Source organism: Lemur catta, chromosome 12, assembly GCF_020740605.2.
Source record: "Lemur catta isolate mLemCat1 chromosome 12, mLemCat1.pri, whole genome shotgun sequence".
Classification (NCBI taxonomy): Eukaryota; Metazoa; Chordata; class Mammalia; order Primates; family Lemuridae; genus Lemur; species Lemur catta.
Window position 1 is genome coordinate 9,254,679 of NC_059139.1, and position 17,629 is coordinate 9,272,307.

The 17,629-nt window shown below is 40.2% G+C and overlaps 1 protein-coding gene across 6 annotated transcripts in view; it reads left to right on the plus strand.

The window, feature by feature from the left end:
• TRIO (trio Rho guanine nucleotide exchange factor) overlaps positions 1-17,629 on the plus strand; it is a 324,357-nt gene that overhangs the window by 109,271 nt on the left and 197,457 nt on the right. For all 6 annotated transcript variants that reach the window (XM_045566321.1, XM_045566324.1, XM_045566326.1 and 3 more), the window contains exons 2-3: positions 7,442-7,516; positions 12,973-13,087. In XM_045566321.1, coding sequence (XP_045422277.1) covers positions 7,442-7,516; positions 12,973-13,087 — 190 coding nt within the window. The remainder of the gene's footprint in view (positions 1-7,441; positions 7,517-12,972; positions 13,088-17,629) is intronic.

Genomic DNA, 17,629 nt, shown 5'->3' on the forward strand with positions numbered 1-17,629 from the left:
CGAAGGAATTTGTACAGCTAGTTGAATGCTTCGGAGCTGTCGCTGACTGTTGGTGACTAGAGAGATCACTGACTCTCAGTGAATAGACGGAAACTCTGCTGAGAACTCCACATTGTAGACTGCCACTTGAAACTGCCACTTGCCTGAAGCATGTGGATGTCAAGGTTTAACCAGCTCGGTGTTAAGTTCTTACTCTGTGCTGGGTGCGATGGCCACCATACAGTCGGACACAGGTCAGCCCCTGCCCTCAGGGAGCTCAGCTGCTGGTGGGGACACTGACAAGTCTTTAGGTAATTTCTGTGCATTGTGATACGGATTTCAGGTGCTGTGGGAGTGTGGAGTAGGCGTGTCTGATCCAGCAGTGGGGGATTCAGGAGTGGGGGAAGGTGAAGAAGGGTGTGTGTGTTGGGAGTGGGAAGGAACGGGGGTGTTTTAGGCACGTGGAGGAGCAGTATGTGTAGAAGGTCAGTGGAGACTGGGGATGGGGTGGGTTGGTGATGATTAGGATTCCTGGAATGAGTCTGGAGAGAAGGTAACTAATGGTGAACTGTTGAGACTATAGAGGTAGCAGATACCAGATCGTGAGGGACTATTCGAGGGCACCGAGAAACCATTAAAGAATTTTTGGAGAGTAAAATGATGAGATGTTTGTTTTAGAAACATCATTCTGGGGACAGTGGTCAAATGGATTTGAGGGAATCATGAACATCGATTAGGAGATTGCTGGAATAGCCCACATGCAAGAGATACTGGCCAGTGGGGGCAGAGAGACATAGGTGCTTCAGCTGAACCGTGGAGCCTGTGGGACTCTGCCTCATGAAAATAGGGAGTGCGAGAGAGGATGGAGGGCAGGGAGAATCCTGGGTCCCTGGTTTGGCCGTGGGGCGGATAGTCTGTGTGGTGTTCTGGGACCCACACAGTGGGGAGCAGGCTTAGGGGTAAGCATGAGGTCAGGGTTAGCGGTCAGGTGGTGACTGTCCCGGAGGCATGCAGGTGTCTTTTCATCATGGCGCCTCTTTGTTCCAGTGATGGACGGTTTCCTGCCTGACAGACAAAACCCGTCATAATCACTGCCCCGTACCTTGCCTTTGTTCTATCCCATGAACGTGTTGTGTGTTCGTTACTCTGCTTCTGCTGATGCTGTTTGCTCTGGCTGGAGTGCGCTCTCTTCTCCACTTTGCCCACTCATGGACCATGTATTTCTTCTACACTTTGCACAGATCCTTCATCTGACAGTGTGTCTTCTCTTTCCTGTCCTCATCCCTCTGGCCCCAGCATCTGTACTGCAAAACTGACCCCTCACATGTGTTGCTTCCCCGGACAGGTGGAGTTCAGGCAGGGTTCTAGATGACACTTTGTACACAGGCCCTCCCCTGCCTCTGTGCGGGCTAATCCATGCACACTGAGGAAGTCCTCACGTCACCAGTTTATACCACTTCTCTGTGGTTGAAAGCCTCTTTACCTGCCTCTTCCTTATGTAATAATCAAAAAGATACTCATATAAAGGAAAAGAAGTAGAATTATAGCTTTATTTTCCAAAGCCTTTTACGGAGTATGATTGTGATCTGCATTAAAAAGTATATCTGGCCACTGAGTTCAAAATAAGAAAAGTTTGAAAGAGGACAAGAGTGCTGAAATGCGAGATGTTTGACATGATTAAACAGGGTTTCTTTTAGTAGTCAGCCTTGTTGATTTGATATATATCAAATCATTTGATACAATGATTAAATTTTATGCCTTGTATCACTCTGGTTCATTTGATACACACTAAACTTCTACACAGCTTTCCTGGGAGGCTTCCTCTGTGCAGCAAGTTTTTGGAGTCACTCAGCATCACAGAGCCATATACATGCACACGCATGTACAAGTGTGTGTGATGGATGTATGTAGATTAGGGTGGGGTGAGTTGGGTCCCAGATTACAACCTCTTCTCCCAGAAGCATCACCCAACAGGCAGTACAGGCTCAGATAGACAGATATATGTGTTCTTTATTCTGCCATTAGGCAAACAGGATAAATTTTCTCTGTGCTGGTCCCTTGGGATGCAGAGATGAATGACACATCTGGGCACATGGTTCTTTTTTGACTTATGAGATCGTAAGAAAGTAGAACTCCCTTTATAATAATACCATTTTTTTTTTTTTTGAAACAGAGTCTATCTCTGTCCCCCGGGTAGAGTGCAGTGGTGTCATCATAGCTCACTGCAACCTCAAACTCCTGGGCTCAGGTGATCTTCTTGCCTCAGCCTCCTCAGTAGCTGGAACTACAGGTGCGTGCCACAACACTTGGCTGATTTTTCTATTTTTAGCAGAGACAGGATCTTGTTCTTGTTCAGGCTGGTCTCAAACTCCTGAGCTTAAGCAATCCTCCCATCTTGGCCTCCCAGAGTGCTAGGATTACAAGCGTGAGCCATTGAGCCCGGCCTAATAATACTACTTTTTGACTGTTAAAATATTCCCTTCTATTGATCTATTAGTTATGCTTTAAAATTAACTTCTAGTGTATGATTAATACATAATTAAAACATTAAACCAGAACAATTCTATAGATTGTTTCATTTACATTAAAATATATGTAATTGCTTAAAAAAACATTTTTTGTTATGGTCTTTTTGGTTATTTTGGCTTGTCCTTTGTATTTTATGGTTGAGACATTAAAAGCCAGAGCTATTTTAAATGGAAATTCCTTTAACCCCCTCAAATCAATCAAACTTAGGCTGCTCTTTCTTTCTTTAAGGTATAATATTATACGCTATTTTTTCTAAAATTATGTGAAGGGATAAATTAACCAGTCTGACAGTTATTATAACCATAAAGGTTATAAGTAAAAATTATAATGGTATACCAAGAAACCTCATCCATACTCTTGTGTGGTCTGGTCTGTGAACATGTCCATATTCTTGATATAAATACTTCATTTTATATGCATTTTATGAGTGTGATTGTGGTTATGTATTTATGTAAAAATAATATAAAGCATTGCATTATATGTTTTGGTTTTTTATATATTAGTAAAAATGACAGCTATATCTTTTGATTTATAACCTTGTATCTTTCTCCCCTTTAATATGTTCATAGAGGATCTAGGCTAGTTAAAATGCTTCCTTCCTACGCATCACTTCTAGATGCTTGCACAACTAAAACTCTTGATAGCGCAAACATTGTGCCGCCCGGGGCTGCAGCTGCCTGTGCTCTGTGTAGTCCTGCAGGTCCTGCAGTGAAGTGGCCTGCCTGGAGAGGGTGACGTCACCTCCCTGTGCGTGCGCATGCCAAGTGCACCAGCCACGCTGATGCAGAGACTTATCACCCTGCTCTTTGTGTTCAGGGGCACTTGTGCCCGTGAGAAGTTTCCCCTCAATTAACTAATGAGTAAAATTCGGTAATTACCACCAAGAGCCAGTACTAATAGGAAGCTCCAGCTAACTGTTTAATTTCTTTTTGGTTGTTTTAAAATACTGCTTTGTTTATTAACATACTTTTATTACTGCTACAACCTGTGTTTTTATAAATATAGAGTTTTTTTCAATCTCTTCCCATGGACAATTTTCCCATTTAGTAGATACTAAAGTGGAATAGCTGATAGGCAGCTGAGACCTCTGAAAATGGATGAGGAACACAGTTTGTCCTGAGGGCTGGCTGCCTTCTAAGGAGGTGAGGCGGACAATTCAGAACAAGGCACCAGTTCATTTTGTTCAGCAGCCCAAATGATCAAGAAATAACTATATTTTTTTCTAACACTCTTCTTGATTTAAAAAAAAAAACAACATATGTAATTTGAGGATTATGTAAGATTGCAGATTACTAGTATCTACCAGTAATCCTCTTCTAATTTTACCAAAATTATCTTTGTGGCATCACCTTTTACCTATTAGTAGCATTGGGAGACTCCTTTGTTAGCCCTTAGAAGTAAAAATATTGCTGACTTCTGGTCTGTGGCATAAAGATGAGGTTTGGGGTCTCAGAAGCATCTCTCCAAGATGTCATCTGCTGTTCCTTAGCCTCTCTGTGACCTTGGGAAGAGTGTGTGCTTCCAGGTGACAGTCATTTGGTGCAGCATAAGTTTGCTGTTGTTCAATAAGTTTGGGAACCACAGCTAGATCCTTTAATGCATGAATAAAGAAAGCATTAGGAGTTGAGCCTTATCTGCTGTGTAATCTAGAATCACTGGAATAGCACAGAAGCCATTTATTTTTAATTTTTAAAAACATTTTTTATAGTCACACACTGTTTTCATAAATAGCTCTTCAGAGCATGGAACACAGCCTGTCTTTTTGATCTGAGGAACTTTCATGGTTGGGTTCTTCCTGCTTTTTATAGAAAGTTACATGATATACTTAATCTAGTTTTCGTATTTATACTTGCTTCCTGAGTCCTTTGCTTATTGAGTGTGTTTTTTTAAGATGAAAATGGATTTAAAATAATACCTAAGTGACCATCATAATAGCCACAAACTCCGTTTCTTTATGTAGTTTTATGTTTCTGCCCTTTTTTTCTGTTTTAGAAGTATTAACTAACAATTTTAATATAAGTAACATCTTTTTCTGTGACATATTCAGCAAAAATATAGTAAAACTGGTTAGAATTTATATTCTAGTCTATTTTGGGGCATGTACATATATGACAATAAAAATGTGACACCTTTCCACACCAATTTGTCATTGACTCATGTGCTTTTCCTCCTCTAAAAAAGTTGTGAATCTTATTGAATTTGGGGGGAAATTGAGGGACTGATAGGCTAAGGTAACTACAGCTCTGAGAAGCTAAAGATCAGGTCACAAGAAGTGAGTCTGTGGCTCACAGTGGGAAATAATAGGAAAATGAGATATTCACTGTTAAGTTTTGTTTTCTGCACCCCGTTTTCAAGTCAATATGATGTTCTTCCTGTGGGGTAGCTTGGAATGTGGCCGCTCTGACTTCCATCATCCACACCATCATGGGTGTCAGAAAATAGGATTGATTCAGAAAGTTAGCAGTAATTGTCAAGAATGCTTTGGAATAACGATTCAGGTCACACAGTCCTTCATTGGGGTATCAGCTCTGGGATCAGGACATTCTTCTTGGTGAGGGCTGTGTGACTCACAAGTGGGACTCTGTTTTCCTAGTGTAGGAGCCCAGGACTGTAGGAAGTGGCATGTCTCTGAGGGCTGCGCTGTGTCCTGGCTCGTGGGAAGGGTAGGAAGCATGCATTTTCTTATCTCTGAGCAACAGAAGGGCAATCCTCTTTTCAAATACCTACAGATTGGGATCTACAGCTGTAGCTTAATCTTTCTCATGTTTCTATCTTTCATGTGATCTGCTGCTGCCTCATTTGCCTGGGTCCCATAGCTCTTTGTCCTGCCTACAAAACTTTCCATAATCTGCCTTGTTTTATAGGTATTTATAAATTTGTCTCTTTAGGGTTGCTGTGGAGCCTTGGTCCTCTTTGCACTTGCCCCAGCGCCTTCTGTGTCTCCCTCAGATGGAATCTTATTTCTAGACAAGTTCAGTGAATTCCAGTGACTGGCAGTGAATTGCTGAGACTAGATTGCATCCATTCAAGAGTTTTGAAGGAACCTGAAGATGAAATTGCAGAACTCTTGGCTCAGATGTTTTTGGCTTTTATAAATAGCCACCGTTTTAATCACTTGGTGGGTTGCCAGCACAAAGCATGGTGCATTGGAAAGGAAAACAGTCTGGGGATCTGGAGGCTTGAGCTATGTGTTGAGCCCACCCATAACTGGCTGGGTGGCACCATGCAGCCTTCCCAGGACCTGGAGGTCCTCAACAGGATGTGTCTGCTGCAAAATTTGTGGTGATTGTCAGTGTTATAGCTAAATTCCACTAACCAGGGTTCTTTGCACATGTATAAACGTTCTATGAACAGAAGGGATTTACTTAAAAAAAAAATTACACCATAAATTTACTTATTCTCTTTGCTTCTATGAATGATGTGTTATAGAGACTGAATTCTGTTATATTCTTCTTGAAGGTGTTGATTTTGTTGTTGTTTGCTTGCTTACTTTAGCAGGCAACTAATTTGGCTGGACCTAAACTTCAAACTCTCTCTCCTTTGCAGTGGATAACAGCTTAAATCTTGGTTCAGATCTTTAATCCTTAGCAGGGCTGCTTGGAATTTGCCTGGTGCTTGCTTTGGTTCATGTCCTGGTTCTTGTTTTAACATTTCCATGTGGCTTAGACTAGGCCCTGCCCTCAGGCTAACAGCCCTAATGAAGGGAAGTATACCCAGTGTCATTCCCTTTTTCCAGGTGGATCTCCCAGCTTTTGATCACTCTTCAGTGCCTTGAGAGAGTCATTTTTCATAAATGTTATCTGTGGCAGGTCTAATAGGAGCTATTCAGGCACAGCACAAGTGGAATGTCAATTCATTTTCTTTCAGTACTTTTCTTGCTTTCTAATTCCAAGTCTACCTTGCATCGGTTGTGTTACCAGACTAAAATTTTGATGTTTTTCTTGTATTATTTTAGCAAATACAAATAGAACAATTGGGATAGGGGAGTGGTCTTTTATTTTTTGTAGAGATTGTTCTGCTAACAATGATAGTTACTAGCCTTGATGAGCATCCCTGAACCTAGATTACCTCTGTGAGAGACCCCCAAGAGAAATATCTCGAGTATAAACATTTTGGACCCCAAATTCCCATGTAGGCGTTCACCCTGGTGACCTGGGCCAGACACATTTGGACTGCAAGAATTCCTTTTGCTTAGATGAATGTTGGCTTGGCCTAAATTGCGTGCTGCATGCTTCTTTTCCCACTTGGCCTTCTAAGATATTGGGGGTGGGGGAGAGTTGGTTTTTAGTGAGAAGAGGGACTGGCCACCTCTGAAGCTGGAGCAGCAGTGGGCCATCTGACCACATTAGCCATTGACATTCCTCCGGGGGGCATGACCCAGAAAGCCTAGAAGGAGAGAACAGAGAGAGAGAGCATAGCCAGTCCCCGGCTATTTATAATCCCCTCTCTGCTCTCTGCCACCGTGTATTTTTAACCAGACTCTGAAGTCTAATAGAATGAGGCTTTGAGCTCCCCCTAGAGGTTTTAGTATGCCACAAATAGCAGTTTTTAAAAAGCAATGTTGCCGTTTTCTTTGTCAGTATTTAAATTAATCTACAGGATTAAAATGAAGATTTGGTAAATGATCTGGACTGATTTGATATCCTGTCTTTTTGGGACCAAATCTTTATTGCCAGAAATGGCTGAGAGCCTTTTGGGGACATAAGCCGCCTCTGGGTCTGTGCGCAAATCATTGCTCAACGTTAAAATAGAAGATAGTTCTGTGATCATAGACTGGTGCTTTATGGAATTCAGATGTCGCCATAAGGTGATGTTACTTACGTTGATTTAATGGGTACAGAAGAAGCTACTGTGTTGGCATTGGATGGAATGGTTAAGGAGTAACTGCCACTCAAGCAACCCAGTAATTTTATTTTTTCTTTATATATTTCAGGGTTTCGAAAAAATGATGAAATGAAAGCTATGGATGTTTTGCCAATTTTGAAGGAAAAAGTTGCATACCTTTCAGGTAAAGACTAACTTTCTAAGCTTGTTTTTTTTCAGCTGCCCTGACACAGTATCAGAGTTTCAGGTACTGAATTACCTCACCTGCCACAACATGTAAAAACATTGGCATCTCAATGGATTGTTAACTGCTTTACTCTTGTAGCAGTTTTCCTGAGAAATTAGTGCCCGGAGCATTTTCTTCCAGCTAGGAGGCACAGGGAGTCGGGTAGTGTTGGTGATCAGACTGTGTTTGTATCTGTCATTCAACAAACGTGGATGTTTTGCCCCAATCAGTTAAGTAAAACAACTGAGTTTTAAAAGTCGATCATTTCAGCAAAAGTGGTGGGAAGGTGACGGTATGTAGATGTGTCCTGAATTTCTTACCTGTTTCTTACCCTGCTTCTCCTCAAGAGCTCCTCCTTTGAGGCCCTCTGGCCCTGGAGTTACTAGAACCCATGTCATGAACCATAAAGTCCCAGTGAGTCTCCACCTCCCTGTGGAAGCCAGTCCTTGGGGCCCAGGCCCTCCTGCAGTGTGGTGACCACTCTGGATCAGTCCCCTGGGCTTTGGGACACCTATTTACCCTCTCCTCTGCGCATAGACAGTTACGTTTGGGCCTTCTCTGGCTGTCTCCTTGGCGTCTCCCTCCTACACGAGCAGAACGGTAGTGGGTATTATACCTTTTGGGCACCAGTTCACCGGTTTCACTTATTACAAAAAAAAGGTTTGCAACATTTTTCTGCTCTGCTTTATCAGGAAGTAAATCTGTAGGTTGTCATGTGCTTTTAGGCTGTCTTCCTGGATGTGTTTCCCTTGATAAATTTTTATATTTCCAAAACAGGCATTTTATGCTGATCTAATGTATCTTCTTGAACACATTTCATTTTTAATTTATAACACTGCTAGCTGTTTTTATAGGTTTTGTGTGGCCTTTGGGCATGTGGTGCTGGTATATATTTAGGATGCAGCTTCCTATGGTGTTTTTGCTAATCTTGCTTTGCTTCATGTCCAGCAGTGTGTCTTGTCCCGTGGTACATACTGTCTGATAATTTGTGGAAGTAAATCTAAATCATAATGTATTTGGAAGGTTAATAGAGCATAAGAGTTTCATGAAAAGACAAAGGTCTTTCCTCTTTCCTCTCCCCTCTCCTCTTTCCTTTCCTCTTTCCTTTTTCCTTTCCCCTTTCCTTTCCGAGACAGGGTCTCACTGTGCTGCCAGGGCTAAAGTGCAGTGGCATCATCATAGCTCACTACAGCCTCAAACTCCTGGACTCAAGTGATCCTCCTGCCTCAGCCTCCCAGAGTGCTAGGATTATAGGTGTGAACTTCCACACCTGGCTTTGGGTTACTTTTTTAGAATAACTTTTTCTGAGGTGAGGTGAACATTTACACTTAGCAATTGGGAGTATTGACAGGAATGTGGGATTTGGTGCCTTGAGGTTTGCCTGGTTGTATATGGACCTTAGTTCTTCATGTTCTCGTTTTGTAGACTCTGCATTTTCCGGAAAGGGAAGGGGGCATCACCTATCTGTTTTGTGTATTCTAGCACAGGGTGAGGCAGCAGGGACTGCTGAGGCCTTCCAAGCAGGCTGTTAAAGGAGTTCTCTTAGAATCTCATTAGAAATCTCCCATGAGCCAATTTCTGGTTCTCAGGACTGGGCAGCAAGAAGTGGGGATAGAAAGTGCGGGGCTGGCGAGGTGTTTACTTTGGTTGCTCTTAGAGTGGGGGCCCAGTGGGCATCCTGTTAACAGTTTTATTGTTTAATAGCACACTTAATAAACATTAGCCATGATTTCTCTCTTACAAACTATGGTTTTAGAGCTTTCCTTTGTAAAAGGCTGCTTTTCATGGTCAGTGTGAGTTAGACTGTTCTGCAGGGGGCATAAGAGAATAGTTTTCAGTAATGTTGTAATCCAGAAATTGAAACGAGGTCTATATAGAGAAAAATATAGTTGGTTCATTGAAATTTTACTCCTCAAATCCCGTATGCCTTCCTTGCAAGTTCATTCTAAATGAACAAAAGGTGACTTCTTAAGTCATTTAAAGGACAAGAGGGGACTCTGAATCTGGCTGCTTCTGTGGCCATCCTGGGGCACATTGCTCAAGAGATCAAGTCCCCTGGAGGCTTACCTTTGAGACGAGGGAAATGAGGTTGCTGGGTTTGAGGAAATCAGCGTCACACAGACGTTTGTAGCTCTGATGTAGGACTCTTTTAACCTCTTTCTATTACTAAAATAAACCTCAGTTCATTTAGCATCTATGTTTCTATAGCAATATTCATCAGACATTTCCATTTCTAACAACTGATACCTGATAGTAGGTATTTTTAGTTAATGTGTGAAATATCAAAGGAGAATCCATTCAGCAGATACTTACTGAGTACTGTTTATGTGCTAGTCTACTGGGCAGCAGGAGGACTGTATAGTCTGGCTGGAAATAAGATGGGGTATGGGAGAGGAAGGGAGAGAAGATGCATAGTTTATACGAATAGAAATAGAACACCCTCATTCCTTTTTTTTTTTTTTTTTTTTAACTAAGACAGCATTTGGATAGGCAGATAATCCTTAATGAGCTGTAGGTCTTTGGTTGCAGGCATGAAGAGGACCATACATAGACATCCTGTGATGTTGGCAGGTGGAGGAAATGTATTTCCTGCTTTTTTCCATTCCTTGTAGAAGCTAAGGCACTGAGTTTCCCATCTATAAATCAGGGCTGACGTCCATCCTGCCTGCCTCACTGTGAGGCTGAGGGCTGACATTGGACACATACAAGTGTACCTAGTTGATGAAGTTTTTATGAGCTGCAGTGTTGTTATTTTTTATTAGTTCATGAGCAGGAATAAGAACTTTGAGCTTGTAACTTTTCTGCTGTATACCCAGACGCTATTTTCATTTGGGTGCCTCTTGTGACATTGGCAACCAATCTAAATCTTGGGGAATGTAATTTAAACAGACACCTGTGGAGTTAATTTTAAGCTCCTCAAGGTTCAGAGACCATGTTCCTCTGAACTAATACCAATTTCATCCTTTCTGAAGTGTTTTTCTTTTCACCTCCCTGGGGAGGATCAGCAGGGGGCCACTGGCACTTGCCTGTCACTGACTAAGGCACACCATCTGTTGCACCCATTGTTGAGGTTAGCATGTGAAAAAGATTCTTTGACTCTTTAAGTAGAGAATATGCAATTTTTACTTCACAAATGATTTTTTTAATGAAATTGTATAATAAAACTACCCTAGTGAGTTTTCTGAAGTTCTTTTCTAGGAAAAAGAAAAGTGAAAAAAATTTTTTTGTATCTTAAATTCAGATTCAAGTTTATGTAAGTTTTTCTTAGGACATGAATGAGAGCCTGTTTGGTGTATGTACTTGCTAGCAAGTCTTAGAGGACTTCTTGTTAGTCTACCAGCCTAGGGAAAAGTAGGAAACATACAACAGAGGTGATTGGAACTTCTGCACACAGTTGCCTTTAGTACTTAGGCCTGGGGTGAATAGAATGGCTGTGTGCAATGTGCATACCTACTGACTCCCATGCAACTGTCCTTGATTAGCAGATTTGGGATTTTACTTCTCACACCTATGTGTGCCTTGCTTTGATTGTGATACACAGTGACCAAGAGGGAGAGACTAACATGGGTCATTGGCATTTATTCTCCCTATGGAATTAAAAATTGTGATGCATTTCAGAAACATTTTAAAAATTCAGAATGATAGTCCATAAAAAATGTTAGATGCTAGCTTTCTGTTTACCAAAAGTGGGCGGAATGTTTTAATTTGGATATCATATACTATATTTTTAAAAATTAAAATTTCTGTAATGTCTTGATCTATGATATTTCTGATCAAGAAGGTTGACTCTTTTTTTAAAAACATGAAAGATGTTGGAAAGTAAAAAAATATTGAGACTGTTGTCTGTTTTATCTTAGGAATAAGAGGTATTCTGAAAAAATTAGAGCTATTGATATTACCCTAGAAATAATACCTGATGTTTTATAAGATTACTTGGTGATGATCAGTACTGCTCCTCACTTTTAATAGTACCTTTCGTTCATAAACACGTTACCCCTTAAAAAGGCCCAGGAACCCCTTATTTAGTCATCCTTTTGACATTTTTACTACTTTAAAAAAGAACTAAAGCCACTAATTTGAAAGATTATATAAGTTCTTGTCAGAGCGAAGGACCTAACTGCGAAAATGTTGCATATACGTTTTTGGAGCCTCAGTATCTTTCTTTATAAAGCTGGAATGATAACATTTCCTAACAGGGTCATTGTGAAGGTCACATCCTAAAGTGCATGTAGAGCACATGATTCCCTGCCTCGGTCTGTGGAAGCTGTAATTTGCTGTTCTCTTTTAATACCTGAATTACTGGATTTCTAAACAATGTAAGACTTCTCTAGATTGCATGACTGAACAGCACATGTGGAGTTTTAAGTATTCACAATCAGAATTAAGTTTCATTACTATTTAGCATGAGTGTGTAATCATTCTAGGAAATTGTAAAAACCATGTTGGTAAAATATGTTTTTAAAATACCATCATCTTCTGCATATCTTTTTTTTTTGGCTTTTCTAAAAGAAAAGACTCTTGTTTGTTTGCTTGTTGTTTGTTTGCTTTTTAATTTTAACTCTGCTGACAATTTTTGGTGTGCAGAAAATAATTAAGAGTTTCATATCATGACTTGAATTTTGAGATCTCCTGAAGGGAGATGATCAGAGTTGTAAAACTAAATGAAAGATCCACTTGAGAAGGCTAAATTTTCTTTCTCTAGTTTTCTGACAACCCTGACGGAAGTAATAAAATAAATGTGACAATTTCACCAAAAGTATTCAATGATAGTGATACTGTTCAATGATAATGAAGTTCAATGATAATGACTTCATTAGGGTTATATATGTTAATGAGAAATCTTTCTGCCTGCCTGTCTATCAAAGTCAAATACTCTGAGATTTGTACTTCTAGTGTATAATACAATTTTCTCAAATCCTTAAGCTAACTAACTAAATTAGTTTTAAAGTTCCTTTTAAAGTCTTGTATGCCAGTGTTTCTTTTGTGTATGTATGTGGCTTCGTGTAAGAGATGGGCAAAGCTTGACCACTGGGGGTCAGATGCCATTGATCCCAGATCATATAAAGTAGTGACCAGTGTAGTTTGAAGAACATTCGTTTCTTTTTCCTTTCAAGACTTAGAACCCAATTTGGTTGATAGAAAAGGAAGAGCTTAGAATGTAGGGGAGGGGAGAATGAAAGAGAGAGAGAAGGCATGAGGAGGGAGGTGGCAGTTTAAGATGAATGACACACAGATACGTGAAAACTTTTTTTCTATCCAAACATAAAAACTGAAGATAAAACAAAGACTCTTGCTTTTTGCAATTTCCCATTTGTGCAGTTGACTTAGGAACAGTTTTGAGTGAGTGAGTGAGTGATGACAGACTTGTTTTATCCTGTTTTTGTCTAAGTTTCTTCCCAATGTTTGTTTTTTAGGTGGTAGAGATAAACGTGGAGGTCCCATTTTAACATTTCCAGCCCGCAGCAATCATGACAGAATACGACAGGAGGATCTCAGGAGACTCATTTCATATCTAGCCTGTATTCCTAGGTAAGTTCCTTGTGGCTTGTCACTTTTTTCACACTTCCAGGAGATGTGACACTATATTCTTTAGAAAATGGCTAAACAGTAGCTTGAATTCCAAGCAAAATAGTATAAAATTAAAATCATGATCTTTCTCCTTATTTCTATTTTGTGACCGTTATTGTTGTGTGTAAAACACTTCTCAGTACAGGGACAAGAAGGTAGGTATCTTGTAATGAAGAGCTTTGTGTGTTGGCAATGAATCTGGGATACTCAGCTGGGATTTTAGGATGTTGGATGACTATCATTGATGATTCGTATACCAGTACACAGTGGGCTGGATGATCAGAAATTGGGTGCTGTTTTTGATTATACATTTTTGTCTTCATACTAAGCTTCAGTTCCTTAAAAGTAGCCTATTGATTTGTGGCATGAAGTTTGTGGGCATTAAGAAGTCTTACTACCTAATATACTGGACATCAGTTTGGGAACCTCAATCAAATTTGAGACTCTGTTAGTGACAGGGAGATTTTTAGCATGGATGCTGAAGAACACCAAGATCAAGCAATGTTTTATTTTCTGGAGAGCCCTAGAGTGGGGACTAGAGGTAATAGGAGTTGATTTGTGTGTATATTCGAGGAATTTAGAATCTTCATTTCTGCCCTGGGAATGTATTATTTGGGTTTTGTTTATAGAGCTAGCTGACCACTGGTGGAGGAAATTTCTTCCCTACATTAATATCTCCATTTAATTGTTTCAGTTGTTTTTTTTTGAAAATAGAATACTGCTCTGATATAATCCAAGGACACAGTTATGCCTGGATAAGAGATGGGGCCTGTGTTCTTGGTTGGAGGGGTGCTTTCCTATGAGGAAAGGGTAAATCCGTAGGTGCCTCCTTCATTCCAGAAAGGCACATGCTAAAGGGGACATCAGTGGCTTCCATGGTAGAGTGAGAGAAAGCATTTCCTAAGAGACTGAATTAGGATGTGTAGAAGAAAACTTGGTCATATCTGGGCTAGAGTAGTAGATAGTAACTTTAAGGAACTTGTTATGCAAGAGAATAATATAAGATGGTCAGTAACAGTGTAATGGGTTTCAAAAGGTTAAGGCAAATGTGATAGACCTACTGCGGCACATGGTTTGCAACACTGTTACCTTATTTAGGTTGACACTGACCAGGGAAGACAGCCATACCCTTTTGTAACAGATCCTTGCTGTGGCTGATGAAAGATAGCTTTTGGTCTTAATGGTTGGACCTGCTGAGGAAGTTCTTGAGTTTTTGGCTCAGGTAGCCTTTATGGGAGAAACTAGCACTGTATGGCATCAGTGATTAAGTCATGGAGCCTTACTTACACAGATGGAAACAGCCTTCCCTTTCTTCCTACTCTGGTGTTTTCTTAGATGGCGGAACTGTTGAAATCATATAATTGGAAAGGAGTTTAGAGGTTATTTACTACTATCATTTATAAATAACAATATAGTTTATAGCTCCCACTTCCTGAGTTCTTACTATGTGCCAGGTCTGTGCTCATGATGGAAAAAGAAATAGAGAAATACAAGGGACAATGTCAAAAAAAAAAAAAAAAAAGTCCCTGCCAATCAAAATAATACTTGCCATAGTTTCATAAAAACCTACCGTTGAATTTGGTATGTATTTATGTGATTTTTTAAAATGTATATAATTGAAATACTATATGTAACTTCAACAACTTTCTAGTTTTTAAACATGTTAATAAATATAAAAATGCTTTTCATTTCATTGATATAAAAAATCACTTCAAGTACATTTTGGATAATCTAGATGACTCAGGAAAAAAAACCTCTTGTGGGAAATTGTGAGAATACGCAAAAGTAGAGAGAATAGTATAAGCACCCATATGCCTATCACCCAGCTTCAACATTTATCAAATTTTGTAAATCTTGTTTTTCTATAATTTTTCCTCTGGATTTTATAATAAATCCCAAATATCATATCATTTCACTCATAAATTCTTAAGTGTGTAGGGTGACCCTCCGGCTATGAACACAGGCACTTCATTTCATTGCCTAGATTTGCTTTTGTATTTACAATCCCAAGTGATGAGAAATGCCATTTAGCTTGTCCTTGATTAATGAGCAAATAATAGAGGTGGAATTAACGTGTGAATGATGATGCATTTGCCGGGGGATAATGGAGATGGATTTCCACGTTGCCACATACGAGTGGCGACACAGCAGGTCCTCTCTGTGCGCTTCATGGCAGGAGGCTGTTTGCCTTTAGTCAGACAATGGGATCAATAAACTTCATCCACAAATTAATCGTGTGTGAACTTTTTTGGCCTTGGTGGGTTTGCTTTTATATAATTGGTAAGTCTGATTCTATGTTGTAGTTTCCGAGTGGCATAAACACAAGGTACACTCGTGTGTATATTCTGGGGCCTGCGAGAACTTTTTCTCTGTCCACTACGCCTGATGTTCTTCTGAGATTTGTCCTCCAGCCAGACAGAATCAGACTGGCTGTGGCCTGGGACAAGTGACTTAATTATTTTTATTGGTTTTCTGATCTACAAAATGTGGTAATGATCTGTACATCTTGGGGTCATTGTGAGTATTGAGTAAAATTGTGTACATACAGCACAGTGTTTGCCATGTGGTAGCTGCCTCAGAAATAGTATAATAATTTCTTTCTTTCATATTCACTCTTTTATTTTCCATCAGTTATTTTCCTTTTGGCACGCTTTCTAGAGGCAAATCAAATTGTTTGTTTGCTTCCACATGCCCTCTGGAGTTTCTGTCCCCCTCACAGTTGAAAATAAATTTGACCTGAGCAGCTGTAGGTAGTTTTGAGTGTTTAATATTACTTGGGTCACCCCTGCCCCCCTTTAAAAAACAGCTGGAATAGTAAGGTGGTGAGTTCATGTGATTAATTTGCAGTGAAACTTTCCGTTAAATGTGTGTAGGAGAAACAATAGCAATAGTTCCTGCTTGTGTCATTGGAAGTCCTGCACAGCAACGAAAATAGTATTAATCTTGAAGCATTGGTAGGTGGTTATTGCTTGAATTATATTTTATACTAATTATATTCTAGAACTTTTTGCCTTTCTTAGAATGATTTACAGTTGCTAAATGGATGAACCACTCTTATTCTCTGTTGTTTGCTAATGAAATAATATGAAGAATTTTAATTGATTTCTTAGGGTGGAAAGCTTAGTAGGCGTTCACGGTGCAGGTGGAGGAAGATTTCTCACACAGAGATTAAAATATAAAAAGTTAAGATAAACTTTTTGTCTTTTAGAAGGGCAGAGGATGAGAGAGAAAAGGGGGGCGGGAGAGCAGAGACGTGGCACAGCATCCCAGAGAAAGAGAAGGGAGTTGCCAACAGCCAGGCCAGGTGGATTGCTGCTTTTATGGGCACAAAGAGAAAAATAGTAATTGTTGTGAAGTAATGAGCAGGCAGTCGCAAGACGTCAAGTTGTCCATCTTTCTTGTTTCTTCTGTTCCTGGAGACTTGGTTATCTCTGAGAGTTAGTCAGGCCTGTCACAGGGGATGTGATTTTTTGCCCCTGAGATACGGTTTTTGGCAGGAAAGGAAGGCCTGGAGTTTGCCCGCCTGCTGTCTGGTCTGGGAGCTCCTCAGGAACACCTTTAGGCTATAGAAACAAATTGTACTGGCTGCAAGCTGGTGAAATGTAAGGAGAAAGATTTGCGTTTCCTTTCTTTTGGCTCTTTTTGGATGTTTGTGAAAACAGAGTTCCAGCAGGTTGCCTGCTAGCTTGGGAGAGAAACTAGCAGCAAAGGGTAGGGCAGCTCAAGATTGAATTTTAGCCGTTATTAGAAAATCGGGAGATTCAAGGCCGCCCTAACAGATCCATGCACGGTCATGCTTACAGAAAGATACTTTCTTCATCTAAGAATTAAAGAAAGCAGTTTGTCTTTTTTAGAGACCTGTGTTGAGAGAGGGGACCTTATTATTACGTAAGTTTTCTTTATCTCACAGATAAAATGAGGCAGTTTTGGAAAAACTGCTAAAATAACTGGTTAAGGAGTCACATTTTCCTAAGAGCAGTACCTGTGAGATAAAAGACTTGGAGCCCTTCTCCTGTAGGCAACTTCACATGTTCATTACATGCTTATAAATAGGAACCAGGTTTGGGGATGTTTGCAAGTCACCGTTCTCTTAGTGATGACTGGCCTTGAACCTGATAAAACAGATGCATTGAAAGGCTGTGCGCTCCCAGCCCAGTTCATATGCTGTTTTTATTACTTGGGAAGCCACTGGGTGGTAACAGTTTGATCATGGAGGAAGGCGAATAGTTAATCCTTGTGTAAACTAGGCAGGCTCAGTGTTCCTTTTGGTTTTGTTGTTCTCCTGCTTGTTCCTGTTGTTAAGCCTGAGTTACTCAGGATTCCGTTTAAGCTTCTTTCAAGTGGAGGGGCTTTGTAGTTTATATGCGTACTGCATAAGGCCACCTTAGGAGAAAGACAGGCTGCAAGGGAATTTATTTTGATATGGTGAAGACTGATGCTCAAAGTGCAGTGTACCAAACAATAACTAGTAAAACAAAGAAAACATTGCTGCGGTTTTATACT